We start from the raw sequence: 15,400 nt of genomic DNA on the forward strand, positions 1-15,400 counted from the left end.
GCAATTAAGAAATATATAAATGTTAAGACAAATAATGTCGGAGTGGCATTGACTAGAATACAGTAGAATACAGTATATAGGTATGAAATTAGTAAAACAGTATGTAAACATGATTAAATTGACCAGTGTTCTATTATTAAAGTGACCAGTGATTCCATGTCTGTTTTACATAGGGCAGCAGCCTCTAAGGTGCAGGGTTGAGTAACTGGGTGGTAGTCGGCTAGTGACAATGACTAAGTTCAGGGAAGGGTACTGGGTGGAGGCCGGCTAGTGATGGCTGTTGAACAGACAGCTTCCCTCCTGTTCTGGAGTGAAGTGAGTTTCGGAAAAACTGACAGTATGCATCTTAGAAATAGTTTTCATATGCAAAAATAGCATGGTCACTGTAGTGGAATGTTTATTTTGATTGCCGATATCCTGCATATTTTAAAGTCCCATGTGAACAGGATTACTAGGGAAGTCGTTGTTCTTGCAAAGCATGTAAACGTTTGAAAAAAACAAAACAATTATATTAGTCTGACTATCCACAATAATTGTATTACTGTGTGCAAGTAACCGTGCTTATTCTGCCCTTGAGTTGCGTTCCCATGCAAAACTAGACAGATAGCTAACAACTAAGTCTTCAATAAAACTCCCAAGGCGTGACTTTTCTTGAATGAATATATTGAAAACGTTTATGTTGTGAAACTGCAAAATACAGAAAAGAATATACTTTAGTGTTCAATTCACACCGACATACTGTAGATGTACATTAAACATTTGAAGTTGCATAAATACAAAGCACGCGCTAAGGTACCATGCATCTGGCAGAATGCCAAACCATATAGCTAATTGTTAACCATATGGTAATTGCTCCTTTCATTACTCTAATAATCTATAACCATCTATGTAGAATAACAAAGCATATTACACTAAAAACAGTAACAAAACTACAGTATTGTATATTTTATAATTCGTTTGCATGACGCATGAGCAAAGTAATACAGCTAACGACATACACAAAAGGCATTGCAATTTGTGAGTAAATGCAACCAACATTGATATGTAAGAAACTCTATTAATAACAAGATTATCATCATTAGCTAAATGCTTGAATCGAACTTACAAACAAATATTTTTCCAAGGCTGAAGCGTGACAAGAAATAACTACATTGAAAGACCTGCACCGTAGCGTTGTTTGTAGCTGCTTCTATGCGTGCAAAACAAATTCTGAACTTCCCGTTTGCGTTGACTTTCTAAGTACCAGAAAGCGCCACTAGGGGGCAAATAACACCATTGAACACAATGAAAATCCAATTTAACCATTGTAATAAAATAATCCGTTACCTTCTAACAGGATGGCAGCACAGTGCTCATTGATTATTTGTAGTTACAGATGGTTTATTTTGGGGCGGCAGCGTAGCCTAGTGGTTAGAGCGTTGGACTAGTAACTGGAATGTTGTGAGTTCAAACCCCTGAGCTGACAAGGTACAAATCTGTTGTTCTGCCCCTGAAGAGGCAGTTAACCCACTGTTCCCAGGCCATCATTGAAAATAAGAATGTGTTCTTAACTGACTTGCCTGGTTAAAGAAAGATAAAATTTCTGTTTATATTAGTGCTGGAAGTGTCACTACAGACACCCTGGTCCGAATCTAGGCTGTATCACAAACGGCTGTGATTGTGAGTCCCATAGGGCTGTGCACAATTGGCCCAGCGCCGTCCGGGTTTGGCCGGTGTAGGCAGTCATTGTCAATAAGAATTTGTTCTTAACTTTCTTGCCTATAAATGTTAAATTAAAAAATCAAAATAACTAAATACTATTTTGGCTAGATTAAAAAAAAAAGTTTTTAAATGTAACCTTTATTTAAGTAGGCAAGTCTGTTAAGATCAAATTATTGTTTAGATGGAGTAGGCCAACTAGTGTTGGGGACAACTGAAGCATTGTCGCTGAGCCTAACCCTAATTATTTTCCTGACCTTAATCTCATTCACCTAACCTGCATCAGTATCGCCACTGGGGAACACACCCAAAATTAAGCCCAGCAGCCTAATTGATTGCCTATCTTAATTAGTGTCAGCTGTTGTGACATTATTCCTTGTTGTGGAACTGCACGTACTGTCCTTAAAAAATGGCCGATCATCTGCGCAAGTTTTGAAACAGGTTATCGTCGATGGTGGCAGATATGCTAGATGTAAACATGTTTAAACTTTTTATCCTAATTGCTGCCATGATGTGGTTGTCTCCGGGGAATTTCTCAGAAGCAGAGAAAGTCAAACAAGGTATGTAGCCTACTCACCATATACCTATGTGCTAGCAAACAGATGCTTGAGTTGGTAAAAAAAAAATCAACAATGCATGCTGCCTTGAAATGATCATTATCTGCAGTGCATATTGAAGAAACTATGGCTGGCTGCTTGAGCAGTCTTCCAGACAACACTCGTTTAATCCTGTTTCATATTGCTGTATGTTGCTAAAGGTTCACATCATTCATTTCAAAATGTTATATTTATAATAACAGCATATGAAATGATTTTGTCAATGGTTATTACTGGACTACTTGATGCTGATAAAATGGCCCTTGACTAAATTCAGTAACATTCTTCAGATGTGCATGTTTATGAAAATGCTACAATGAACACTGAAGTAAGAAGATTACCTTTACTCGGTTCATCGAACACGACTGAAATGGCTTATGGCTTTGTTGCAAACAGTATTGCTGTGATCTTGTATGGCAGCAACTTTGTCCCTGTCAAAAAGATAGAAACTGGTGATGGTAAGCGATCCATAAAAAAAATCATAATGCATGATTTTAAACTTCTCTCATTTGACCATCTTGTAATATTTTAACATAAATACATCTTCAGGGATGTTTTTCCAGTGGGTGAACTGTGCATCCATATTGGTAGTTTCGATGATTGGTGACTTGATACTCCACTCTCCCAAATTCCATCCGTTGGCAATGCTGGGAGGTGCAGCCTGGGCCACGGGTATGACTCAAACTTTCAAGCTGTACTGTAACCTTCACACAAACATAAATTGGGCCAACCCCCCTGAACTACTGAAATGTTTCATCAATGTTTACAGGCAGTTTAACAGTTGTCCCTGTAGTAAAAGCCATTGGCCTTGGACTTGGAGTTTGTATTTGGGGATCCAGCAGTTTGCTGATGGGCTGGATAAGTTCAAGGTAAGGTTGTTTTTTTGTAGATATATATATATATTGTTTTTGCACAGTAAGTCCTCATATTTGTTTTTGCACAGTAAGTCCTCATATTTGTTTTTGCACAGTAAGTCCTCATATTTTACATTTGAAAGGGCAATTCATATTTAGGCTCAAAAGAACCATTTCCATGGGAAATATGTTCTTAGACCAGACATTGAGTCAGAGGTAATTATTATTTTTTTCAACAGGTTTGGATTGTTTGGTATTGAAGCACAGGAAGTTGCCAGACCAGTATTGAACTACTGTGGTGCTGGTTTGTGCTTGTTGAGGTAATGAGTCATGAAAGCACCTAATCCAATAACTCAGAATAATATTCTTGTCACTGGTCAATTTTTTATTAATTTTATATAGTCTATTGAAACTCTCATGACAATCGCATGGCATTTACCATTTTTTTTTGTTTCCAGTGGACTCATCCTTTTCTTTGTGAGGACTAATGTTGGAGAACTTCCACATTTAGAATGCACCCCTTTACTGATTAACAGGGTAATTATGCTTGATGTTTGGAAGTATAAATGCCTTTGCTCAATAGCCATGCAGTATCAATTCAGTTCATTTAAAAAAATAATCATTTTGGATAACAGTGACATGAAAGCGTACCACAACACATTCCACACCGCAACTTCACAGCAAGACCAGATTTAACACCCAAGACATTACCGCACATCAGTTAATGACTGGTTTGTCTATAAAGTGTGTAATTCATGACACTTACTGTAACAGCTCTCTAGAAACATCAGTGAGGCGAAAAGTGTAATGATCAATTCTTCTGCCACCACAGGACAGACTTGTCACAACTGCAGAAATGTATTTTGAGTTTGCATTGAGATGACCATGGTAAACTGCTGTGCTGACTTATCGTGTACACATCTGACTTGACTATTTTGTCTACTTAAGATTGTGAATTCTGGTGTCTATGGGCCTTCAGAGTCCTGGGTGGATGTCATGGGAGCAAAGAGAAAACGCTGTGTGTGAGTACACCCCTTAATCACTCATGATCGTTGCGTTCACAATTGAGTGGTTGGAGCTGCGCTGAAGCCAATTGATTTGGGCTCTAGTTACATGTTGGGACGTGACTTACTCAACTGAACATTAATTTCCTTTTGACTTTTGGACATGGGGCTAACTCAGTAATTATCGATGCAGTCATAGAAACGCTCTCACCACCCTTTTGACTTCTTTAGAGGCTGCTTGTTGGCTGTTGTTGCCGGCCTGTTGTATGGGGCCTCCTTTGTTCCAATCCTCTACATAAAAAGCCATGCGGCAGACCACGACAGCATCTGCTATGGAGCCAGTCTATACGGTGAGGTGCTAGGTGGCAGGATCCTAGAGACTGTAGCCAATCACGATTTAACCTCTCTGGTACAAGTGGGATGGTAGCGTCCCACCTTGACAACAGCCAGGGAAATTGCAGGGTGCCAAATTCAAAAAAATAGAAATCCCATAATTAAAATTCCTCAAACATACAAGACTATACACCATTTTAAAGAAACTTCTTGTAAATCCAACCAGTGTCCAATTTCAAAAAGGCTTTACTGCGAAAGCACACCATGCAATTATGTTAGGTCAGCGCCTCGTCACAGAACTATACAGCCATCTTCCAGCCAAGGAGAGGGCTCAGAAAAGTCAGAAATAGAGGTTAAATTAATCACTGAACTTTGATCATCAGATGGCACTCATAGGACTTCATGTTCCACAATACATGTATGTATTGTTCGATAAAGTTAATATTTATATCCAACACCTCAGTTTACATTGGTGTGTTCAGAAATGCATTGTCTCAGATGTCCGGTGAAAGTGGAGAGCCACATCAAATTACAGAAATACTCATCATAAATATTGATCTAAGATACAATTATTTAACATACATTTAAAGTTAACCTTAATGCAACCGCTGTGTCAGATTTCAAAAAGGTTTTACGGCAAAAGCACACTTTGCAATTATGTTAGGTCAGCGCCTGCTACCAAAACCAAACAGCCATTTTCCAACCAAGGAGAGGTGTCACAAGTTAGAAATAGTGTTAAAATGAATCACTTACCTTTGATTTTCATCTGGTGGCACCCCCAGGTCTCCATGTTAGACAAATGTTAATTTCTTTCGATAATGTCTCTTTCGATAATGTCTCTTTATCTCCAAAAACCTCAAGGCACAAGGTGCGCTCTAAACACCAAGACAAAGTTTTTTAAAAGTCCAATAAACGTTAGTAGAAAAATCAAACCTCAGGTTTTTGTCATAAATAATCAATAATATTTCAACCGGACAAAAGCTTTGTCAATAGAAAAGGAGAAACAAGAAAGGTGTCTTCCCAGTCATGCGCAGGACTAATGTCTGGATTTCTACTGTCCTCTTTTTGAAAGTACTGTCCTCTTTTTGAAAGTACTGTCCTCTTTTTGAAAGTACTGTCCTCTTTTTGAAAGTACTGTCCTCTTTTTGAAAGTACTGTCCTCTTTTTGAAAGTACTGTCTGAAACGATGCCTAAAGACTGGCCACGTGTGGTGGAAGCCATAGAGGTAGTGAACTGGGTCCTAAGTCTTTGTATGGTGGAAAGGCTTTCATTAGAAATACAGCCTTTCAAAATAATAGTACCTCCTGGTTGGATTTTCCTCAAGTTTTTGCCTGCCATATCAGTTCTGTTGGTAACTTTAGTTTTCTATCCAAATCTACTAATTATATGCATATCCTAGCTTATCGGCCTGAGTAGCAGGCAGTTTAATTTGGACACTCTTTTCATCCCAAATTCTGAATGCTGCCCCCTACACTAGTGAAGTTAAACTCAGTAATTTGTGTAATGCTGAAGTGTTTAGCCTGCACAACGTGTTAAGTCTACATATTGTCAACCTAATATGCCCCCCATTTCCTAGATCTTGACTATGTGTTTGCCATGTGCTGTGGAATCTACCTCACCAGCACGGTGTATTTCTCCATCTACTGTGTAGCCATGAGGAGCAGACCCAGGCTGTTCTCCAGAGCCATCCTGCCAGGTGCTCTCCACTCAAATTCTAATTCTCTCCTCTGCCTGAACTGTGCCCTAAACTTCTACCCTCCCCCTTAAAATATGGGCTTGATGCAATCATGGGGGTTTCTCATCATCCATGAGGGCAGATTGAGTCCATGGCTGGCTTAGAAGTGTTTCCCAACTCCAGTCCTTGACTACCCCCAACAGCACACATTTTTGACAAACTCCTAATTCAACTTGTCAACTAATCATTACATTTACATTTAAGTCATTTAGCAGACGCTCTTATCCAGAGCGACTTACAAATTGGTGCATTCACCTTATGACATCCAGTGGAACAGCCACTTTACAATAGTGCATCTAAATATTTTAGGGGGGGGGGGGTGAGAAGGATTACTTATCCTATCCTAGGTATTCCTTAAAGAGGTGGGGTTTCAGGTGTCTCCGGAAGGTGGCGATGTTGTAGAGCATGAACCTACCGGAACGGGCCACCGCCTTGATGTTAGTTGAGAACGACAGGGTGTTGTCCAGGATCACGCCAAGGTTCTTAGCGCTCTGGGAGGAGGACACAATGGAGTTGTCAACCGTGATGGCGAGATCATGGAACGGGCAGTCCTTCCCCGGGAGGAAGAGCAGCTCCGTCTTGCCGAGGTTCAGCTTGAGGTGGTGATCCGTCATCCACACTGATATGTCTGCCAGACATGCAGAGATGCGATTCGCCACCTGGTCATCAGAAGGGGAAAGGAGAAGATTAATTGTGTGTCGTCTGCATAGCAATGATAGGAGAGACCATGTGAGGTTATGACAGAGCCAAGTGACTTGGTGTATAGCGAGAATAGGAGAGGGCCTAGAACAGAGCCCTGGGGGACACCAGTGGTGAGAGCGTGTGGTGAGGAGACAGATTCTCGCCACGCCACCTGGTAGGAGCGACCTGTCAGGTAGGACGCAATCCAAGCGTGGGCCGCGCCGGAGATGCCCAACTCGGAGAGGGTGGAGGGGAGGATCTGATGGTTCACAGTATCGAAGGCAGCCGATAGGTCTAGAAGGATGAGAGCAGAGGAGAGAGAGTTAACTTTAGCAGTGCGGAGCGCCTCCGTGATGCAGAGAAAAGCAGTCTCAGTTGAATGACTAGTCTTGAAACCTGACTGATTTAGATCAAGAAGGTCATTCTGAGAGATAGCGGGAGAGCTGGCCAAGGACCAAGGTTCAAGAGTTTTGGAGAGAAAAGAAAGAAGGGATACTGGTCTGTAGTTGTTGACATCGGAGGGATCGAGTGTAGGTTTTTCAGAAGGGGTGCAACTCTCGCTCTCTTGAAGACGGAAGGGACGTAGTCAGCGGTCAGGGATGAGTTGATGAGCGAGGTGAGGTAAGGGAGAAGGTCTCCGGAAATGGTCTGGAGAAGAGAGGAGGGGATAGGGTCAAGCGGGCAGGTTGTTGGGCGGCCGGCCGTCACAAGACGCGAGATTTCATCTGGAGAGAGAGGGAGAAAGAGGTCAGAGCACAGGGTAGGGCAGTGTGAGCAGAACCAGCGGTGTCGTTTGACTTAGCAAACGAGGATCGGATGTCGTCGACCTTCTTTTCAAAATGGTTGACGAAGTCATCTGCAGAGAGGGAGGAGGGAGGGGAGGAGGATTCAGGAGGGAGGAGAAGGTGGCAAAGAGCTTCCTAGGGTTAGAGGCAGATGCTTGGAATTTAGAGTGGTAGAAAGTGGCTTTAGCAGCAGAGACAGAGGAGGAAAATGTAGAGAGGAGGGAGTGAAAGGATGCCAGGTCCGCAGGGAGGCGAGTTTTCCTCCATTTCCGCTCGGCTGCCCGGAGCCCTGTTCTGTGAGCTCGCAATGAGTCGTCGAGCCACGGAGCGGGAGGGGAGGACCGAGCCGGCCTGGAGGATAGGGGACATAGAGAGTCAAAGGATGCAGAAAGGGAGGAGAGGAGGGTTGAGGAGGCAGAATCAGGAGATAATCATCAAGCCCTTGACAAATTGAATCAGGAGATTTTGGTCCAGTGTCACAACAAATATGTACTATTGGGTGTACTTGAGGACCCAAGTTGAGAAACACTTGGTTAAAGAATTGGGCCGGGAAAGATAATGCCATGTGATATTATTTTGTAAAGAATGTTAAGTAGGGTGTCACTAAATCTCATTATCCTATGTTCAGGCTTTTTGTCAGGTCTGATGTGGACGTTGGCCACTTATTGCTGGTTTCTGGCTAACAACTACCTTAGTGCTGTGGTCACCTTTCCCATCGTCTGTGCAGTAAGTACACCTCTGGGATGCCCCCTGACATACTTTGTGTGGACACCCCTTCAAATGAGTGTATTTGGGTGTTTCAGTGATACCAGTTGCTGACCGGTGTATAAAATTGAGCGCACAGCCATGCAATCTCAATAGACAAACATTGGCAGTAGACTGACCTTAAGGGCTTTGACTTTCACTGTGGCACTGCAAAAAGTCAGTCAAATCTGAGCCCTGCTTGAGCTTCCCCGGTCAACTGTAAATGCTGTTATTGTGAAGTGGAAACATCTAGTAGCAATAACAGCTCAGCCGCGAAGTGGTAAGCCACATAATTGGACTGCTGATGCACGTTGCGCGTAAATAGTCTCTTCAGTTGCAACACACTACCGAGTTCCAAACTACTCTGGAAGCAATGTCGGCACACTAATTGTTTGTCGGGGGTTTCAAGAAATGGGGTGCCATGGCCGAGCAGCCACACACAAACCTAAGATCACAATGCGCAATACCAAGTGTTGGCTAGAGTGGTGTAAAGCTTGCCACCATTGCACTCTGGAGTGATGGATCACCCTTCACCATCTGGCAGCCTGATGTACGAATCAGGATTTGGCGAATGACAGGAAACGCTAACTGAGCCAGGCCTAATCGCCCAACTCACAAATGCTCGTGTGGCTGAATGGAAGCAAGTCCTCATAGCAATGTTCCAACATCTAGTGGAAACCCTTCCCAGAAGAGGGGAGGGGTTTATAGCAGCAAAGAGGGGACCATCTCATATTAATGCCTATGATTTTGGAGTGAATGTTCGACGAGCAGGTTACATACTTTAGGTCATGTAGTGTGTTTTTGCTAAATGACTCAGTTTGTATAGCACATAACTTGTGCCTATGTCTGTGTATAGGTTATGACATTGAGATTTGGTGATGTCTTTTTACAGAATAAAGTTTGCTCCATTGTCAGTTTCTTGAAAATGTGCTACCGTTCCCGGTAATGCTAAATGGAGAGGACCTGACAATGGTGCTTTTTAAACATGTAAGTGATCCAATCATTTCAATTAACATAATTCCTCTTCCTAGGGTAATTGTCTAGTTGCAGCTCTGTGGGGAAGTCTGGTTTTCAAAGAAGTCAAAGTAAGTGTCCCGGAGTGAGCAAATTTAGCTGATTTATTAGTCTAAGAAACTGCCTCAGCTTCTGGGAACAAGGCACACTTGACAATTGCTGAAATTGAAGTATGAACTCTCAGCCATTTATGTAATTTTGCGGACAGATGAAATCCAGTTCCACGTTAATTTTCTAAATAAAGTTTTTGCCCTAGAATTTCCAAATGTAATACAAACCATGCTGATTTTGAAGTAGCTGGTCATCCCATCCCTTTTTGACCCCGGCTGAGTATAATTTAGTTCTGATTAGCTTGCCCAATGTCATATATTTTATATCCTGTTGCTCTTATGCATGCCCCTCCCTTTTCAACACCATTCCGCTCACATTATGGTTAGCCTGTGCCAACCCAATTTGACAGTGACATGACACCAGATATTTGCTGTATTGACTAATGCTTGTTTTGTTTCAGGGTTTGGTAAACTGTTCAATCTTCATAGTAGCCTCCTGTGTTGTCCTGACTGGATCAATGTTGACGGCCTTCTCCAATGTGTAACATAATCAATATACCCCCTAGATGGCAGCATTTATACAGGAGTGGCCATCCTAAAGGAGTCCTGAGGTGATGTGTTTTGAAAGCTAATGGACAGAGCTGATTCACAATCCCCTATTCTGTCTGAGACAATCATATTTGTTCTGGACAATTACATTCCTATTTGAATGTTCTCTGTTACACCCTCATGAACAGGGCCCTAGATGGTGAAGTGTGTTTGTCTCTGATAGTCCTTCAGTTTAGTCTGTACATCTAATGGAGCACTTGATCACCTGGTTAATGAGGGTTCAGCTGTTGCTGGGACTTCTGTTGTCACGTATTCAATAGTTTGACGAATTCAAGGGCATTTTGAATGTTAAGAGGGACGATGTATAATTAATTTAAAATGTTCATACTCTACTGAAAATATTTATGGTGTTGTCTGTGGTATTTTACTATGTATGTGTGTTAAAGTCATAATCTTTAAGATCTTAATGTTAATCTTTATGTGGGACATGTTTGAATAAAATGGCTAACACTCACAAGTTTGAGCAGTGAACTTTGAAGTGAACCTAGTGGGGAAAACAGGAACCCTAAATAGTGTGCTAATCTACAGCATAAATTGAGGCAAACTGCTGCCTTTCAGTCTTCATGGTTTTATCTGAAAATCAAATGGTGGATGTGTACCTCTCTTCCCAGATTACCTATACTGAACAAAATACATGGAAAGTACTCAGAACGCCTTACTTTTTCCAAATTTTTGTTATGTTACAGCGTTATTCTAAAATCGATTAAAATAAATTCCTCAGTAATCTGCACACAACCCCATAATGAAAGGTAAAGGTTTTTCTAAATTTAGCGACTATTAACAGATACATTAATTACATAAGTATTCAGACCTTCTGCTATGAGACTTGAATTTGAGCTCGGTGCATCCTGTTTCCATTGCTCATCCTTGATGTTTCTACAACATGATTGGAGTCCACCTGGGGTATATTTAATTGATTGGACATGATTTGGAAAGGCACAGCTATCTAAGGTCCCACAATTGACAGTGAATATCAGAAAAAACCAAGCCGTGAAGTCAAGGGAATTGTCCGTAGAGCTCAGACAGGATTCTGTCGGTGCAGATCTGGGGAAGGATACAAAAAAATGTCTGCCGCATTGAATGTCCCTGATCAGAGAGCTGACCAAAAATCTGGTCACTTGGACAGTGCTCTGGAGTTCCTCTGTGGAGATGGTTGAAACTTCCAGAAAGACTACCGTCTCTGCAGTACCAATCAGGCCTTTATGGTAAATTGGCCAGATGGTAGCCACTCTTCAGTAAAAGGCACATGACACCCCGCTTGGAGTTTGTCAAAAGACACCTGAAGACTCTGACCATGAGAAACCGGATTCTCTGGAAGTACATAGATCCTTGATTAAAACCTGCTCAGGACTTCAGACTGGGATGACGGTTTTAGATTCCAACAGGACAATGACCCTAAGCATAAGGTAAGACCATGCAGGAGTAGCTCAGCCCAGGTCTCTGTCCTTGAGTGGCCTAGACTTGAACCCAATCAAACATGTATAGAGAGACCTGAAAATCGCTGTGCAGCAACGCTCCGCATCCAACCTGACAGCTTGAGAGGATCTGCAGAGAAGAACGGGAGAAACTACCCAAATACAGGTGTTCCAAGGTTGTAGCGTCATACCAAAGAAAACACTTTTGTGGGGGGGGGGGACTAATTCTGATTTGCTGGGCCTGGCTCCCATGTGACTGGGCCAATGCACTACAAGGCATGATTACAGCCTAATTAAATTATTTCAATTGACTGATTTGCTTGTATGAACTAACTCAAATCATTAAATGTTGTGTGTAGGGTTGCACATTTTTGGGAATATTCAGAGGTGGAAACTTTCTGTGGGAATTAAGAATATGTGAATTAATGGAAATATATGCATATTAATAATTTAAATATAGATGTTTGTTGCATTGGATATATTAACCATATCATATGGAGACAAACATAAATATTTTACCTAATCAGCAGTAGACATAATTGCAAATAGAATTCCAATCAAAATTTAAAAACAATTTAGTTACAAATTGAACTTTAATTAAATTAGTTGATTCTTCACATGAGATTATTTCACTGATCAACAAAAGGGAATATTGAATGATCCCCAATGATCCATCACATCTCCAAAATATGTTTTCAACATCTGTAAAATGATAGTCTAGAAACTAAAGCTTTGGTTGTCTTCCTCTCAGGCTTCCATGTCTTCTCCCTGGACCTCCTCAATGTCCACTTCTTGAACATCAGACGCTGAGGGGTTACTTTGCTGAGAAAATCATTGAAAACAAAAATGACCCTAAAAAGCTTTGGAAATCATTTAAGGAACTATGATGTAGTAGTACTACCAAAACAAACTAAACAGTATTGGACTGAACATCAAAGGGGAGATGGCATATGAAAAATCAGAGGTGGCCAATGAATACAATTTTTTTTTTTACTTTTGTTGCCAGCAAGTTGGTTAGCAAGCTGCCCACCAGTTCTGGTTGTATGGAAGTAACCACATCAAGAAGTATTATGTAGAGTTAGGGGTTCAGCCAAACTCTTTTTATTTTGCAAAGGTAGCAACAGCCAAAATAGTCAGTATGCTGGCAGAGCATAAATGAGCTTAAATGCTCCAAAGCCACAGGCCTGGATAATATTCCTGCAAGGTTTCTAATGGATTCTGCTGAACAAATTGGTGCTTGTATTACGCATATCGTTAATCTCTCTCTTGAACAAGGCACCTTTCCCAGGGACATGAAACAAGCTAAAGTTATACCTCTGTATAAGAAGGGGATAAAATCTGACCCTGGGAATTATAGACCTGTATCTATCCTCTGTGTAATATCAAAGATCCTGGAGAGAGTTGTACACGAGCAAATGTATGAATATGTTAACAAACAGGGTCTGATGTGTGATTTTCAGTCGGGTTTTCGAAAAACATACTCCACTGATTCATGTCTATTTTACTTGACTGACTTGACTGACAATTGGCTCATTCATCCCCCTCCTCTCCCCTGTAACTATTCCCCAGGTCGCTACTGCAAATGAGAACGTGTTCTCGGTTAACTTACCTGGTAAAATAACGGATAAATAAAATAAAATAAAAACTTCATCAGGAAAGAGATATAAATCTGTGTGGAATGGTACTACTTGACCTACAGAAGGCCTTAGATACAGTTAACCACTGTCTCCTAATCTACAAACTGGAGGCACTGGGGTTAAGCATTATTCCTCTAGTCTGGGTAAAGTCCTATTTATCAGGAAGGGAGCAAGTAGTAGAGGCTAATGGTTCACTGTCTCAGGCAAAACCAATGAGTTGTGGCATTCTGCAGGGGAGCGTACTTGGGCCTCTGCTGTTTTTAGTGTATATTAACAATATGAAAGATGCTTGTTCTTGCCATCTTTTTCTTTATGCGGATGACTCTACACTTCTGGTGTCTCACAAAAGTAAAACTATGTTGGAGAGAATACTTAGCACAGAGATTACTAACATTAGCAAATGGCTTGGTTAAAATAAGCTATCTCTGCACTGAAGCAATTATTTTTCGATCCAGACTTAAATTGTGTAGGTCGTCTGAAATCAGAGTGTAGTTCGGGGGTGAGGTGCTGACTACTAAAACCTCTGTTAGCTACATGGGATGTATCCTTGATGGAATCTTGGGAGGTGTGAGCATGGCCAATAAGGGGCTCGGGAAGGTTAATGCCAGAACTAAGTTTTTGGCTAGAAAGTCCAAGCTGTTTGATAAGAACTCCATGATAGTGCTAGCTACTGCCCTCATTCAATGTCATTTTGACTATGCTAGTACTTCCTGGTTTGGGGGCTTATCTAAACTTATGAAGGAGAAGCTCCAGATAGCCCAGAATAAGCTGATCAGGGTAGTATTGAAGGTGAGTCCACATACTCACATAGGCAGGAGCTGCTTTCAGGAACTAAACTGGCTGCCTGTTGAGGCTAGGGTGTCCCAGATTAGAGTAGGTTTGGTTTACAGGAGTATTTATGGTCCTGTGCCCAGATATTTAAGTGATTACTTTCCTCGTGTTAGGGATGCACACAATCATATAACCAGATCAGGTGTTGCTGATGTGTGCTCATACAGGTTCAGGAGTAATGCTGGGTAAGGTACTTTCTTGGATACTGGAGCCTCAGAATGGAATGAGTTGCCTCTGCCTATAAAAACAACGTCCTCTCTGGACAGCTTTAAACATAAAGTAAAAATATGTTTGATGTCCTCTGTGACCGTATGAATAACCCCTATGATGTAACTGGAATGATGAGATAGGTGTTCCTCTTCTATGTTTTTGATTTATTATTTCACTGCCATACTGTTTTGATCTTGTCTAGCCATCTTGTCTCTAGAGGAACACAATGGAAATAAGTCCCGGACTTTATTGTGTGTTAACCTCGATGATTTTATTCATGTGCATGTATGGCTTTTAAGTGTTATGTGTGCTTGTTTTTTTTTAAATGGTCGAATTAATAAACTAAACAAGTCTCCTTGATGAATGTTTGTGAAGTTGTGATTTGTGGTCGTTTGTCATGTCTTGTTAATTGGTTTTGGACTCCAGGAGGATTAGCTAGTGTTACGGCGTTAGCTAATGGGGATCCGAATAAACATGACAAATTGGAACTATCCGAGATCAGCACTCCTACTCTGTGAGGCTTTGTGAATGTGGGCCGGCATCGTTGAGTGCACTTTATTTATGAGTGGTCATGCTGCTTGCATAATGCCGAAGCACTGAAGCACTCGTAGAGCAAGTGCGCTGACCTGCCCTAAAATTGCCGCTTTAAAATGAACATTTAAAAACATGAAATGAAGTGCAGCTCCATTTTAAATTCATTGTCCGATAGTTTGAGCGAATCCTTTTTTAAAGGCCTAGCTCTATTTTTTTTTACAGGTATTCATTTTTAAACTTAAACTTCTTGGTTAAGATTCTGCGGGTGGGGGGAGCATAGCGAGTGCGGTTATTCTATTAAAGTACGGTCTTCTTTCAAAATGTCATGTCTCATGCTCAACAGACAGTAGGAAATAAAAGCTGAATGTGTAGATGAAATATAGAAACATCGCCTTTACGAGTTCGACAAGAAAAGCGATCTGCTGAGGCATTTCATCAGTATTATGTCATGTCCATTCATTGTGCCAGGTGACCAAAATTAAAACTTTAGAAACTTTAGGTGGATTTATTTGGTACAGCTCAACAGGATTTTGCTTTCATTGTCCGATCCTACAGTAGTATCATTACATCCCAAAAAGCACCAGAGACCAGTGCAAATAGCATTGTTATTCAGATTGAAATTAAAAACAGTAACGCATTTAACAATTTTTCAAGTTCGGTTTTCATCCAA

The 15,400-nt window shown here is 41.2% G+C and overlaps 1 protein-coding gene across 2 annotated transcripts; it reads left to right on the forward strand.

The window, feature by feature from the left end:
* Positions 1-2,070: 2,070 nt before the first annotated feature.
* On the forward strand, positions 2,071-10,560 carry LOC118363117 (transmembrane protein 144). Of its 2 annotated transcripts, none has more exons than XM_052488428.1 (12): positions 2,071-2,258; positions 2,585-2,752; positions 2,886-2,966; positions 3,064-3,163; positions 3,388-3,468; positions 3,607-3,685; positions 4,097-4,170; positions 4,384-4,502; positions 6,062-6,181; positions 8,315-8,412; positions 9,462-9,515; positions 9,956-10,560. In XM_052488428.1, exons 1-12 carry the CDS (start codon positions 2,150-2,152, stop codon positions 10,037-10,039), a joined length of 1,167 nt encoding a protein of 388 aa, XP_052344388.1. In that variant the 5' UTR covers positions 2,071-2,149; the 3' UTR covers positions 10,040-10,560. The 2 variants fall into 2 exon arrangements, with proteins under 2 accessions (XP_052344388.1, XP_035599716.1); XM_035743823.1 differs by having other exon boundaries at positions 2,073-2,258; positions 2,844-2,966.
* The last annotated feature ends 4,840 nt before the right edge of the window (positions 10,561-15,400 follow it).

The sequence above is a fragment of the Oncorhynchus keta genome, chromosome 30 (genome assembly GCF_023373465.1).
Source record: "Oncorhynchus keta strain PuntledgeMale-10-30-2019 chromosome 30, Oket_V2, whole genome shotgun sequence".
Lineage (NCBI taxonomy): Eukaryota > Metazoa > Chordata > Actinopteri > Salmoniformes > Salmonidae > Oncorhynchus > Oncorhynchus keta.

What these genes read in the sequence shown, in the direction of transcription:
- LOC118363117 (XM_035743823.1), top strand. Translation starts at nt 2,150, where the DNA reads ATGGTGGCAGATATGCTAGATGTAAACATGTTTAAACTTTTTATCCTA. An exon ending in AAAGATAGAAACTGGTGATG is followed by an intron (nt 2,753 to 2,843) that starts GTAAGCGATCCA and finishes ATACATCTTCAG; the next exon opens with GGATGTTTTTCCAGTGGGTG. An exon ending in CTATGGAGCCAGTCTATACG is followed by an intron (nt 4,503 to 6,061) that starts GTGAGGTGCTAG and finishes CCCATTTCCTAG; the next exon opens with ATCTTGACTATGTGTTTGCC.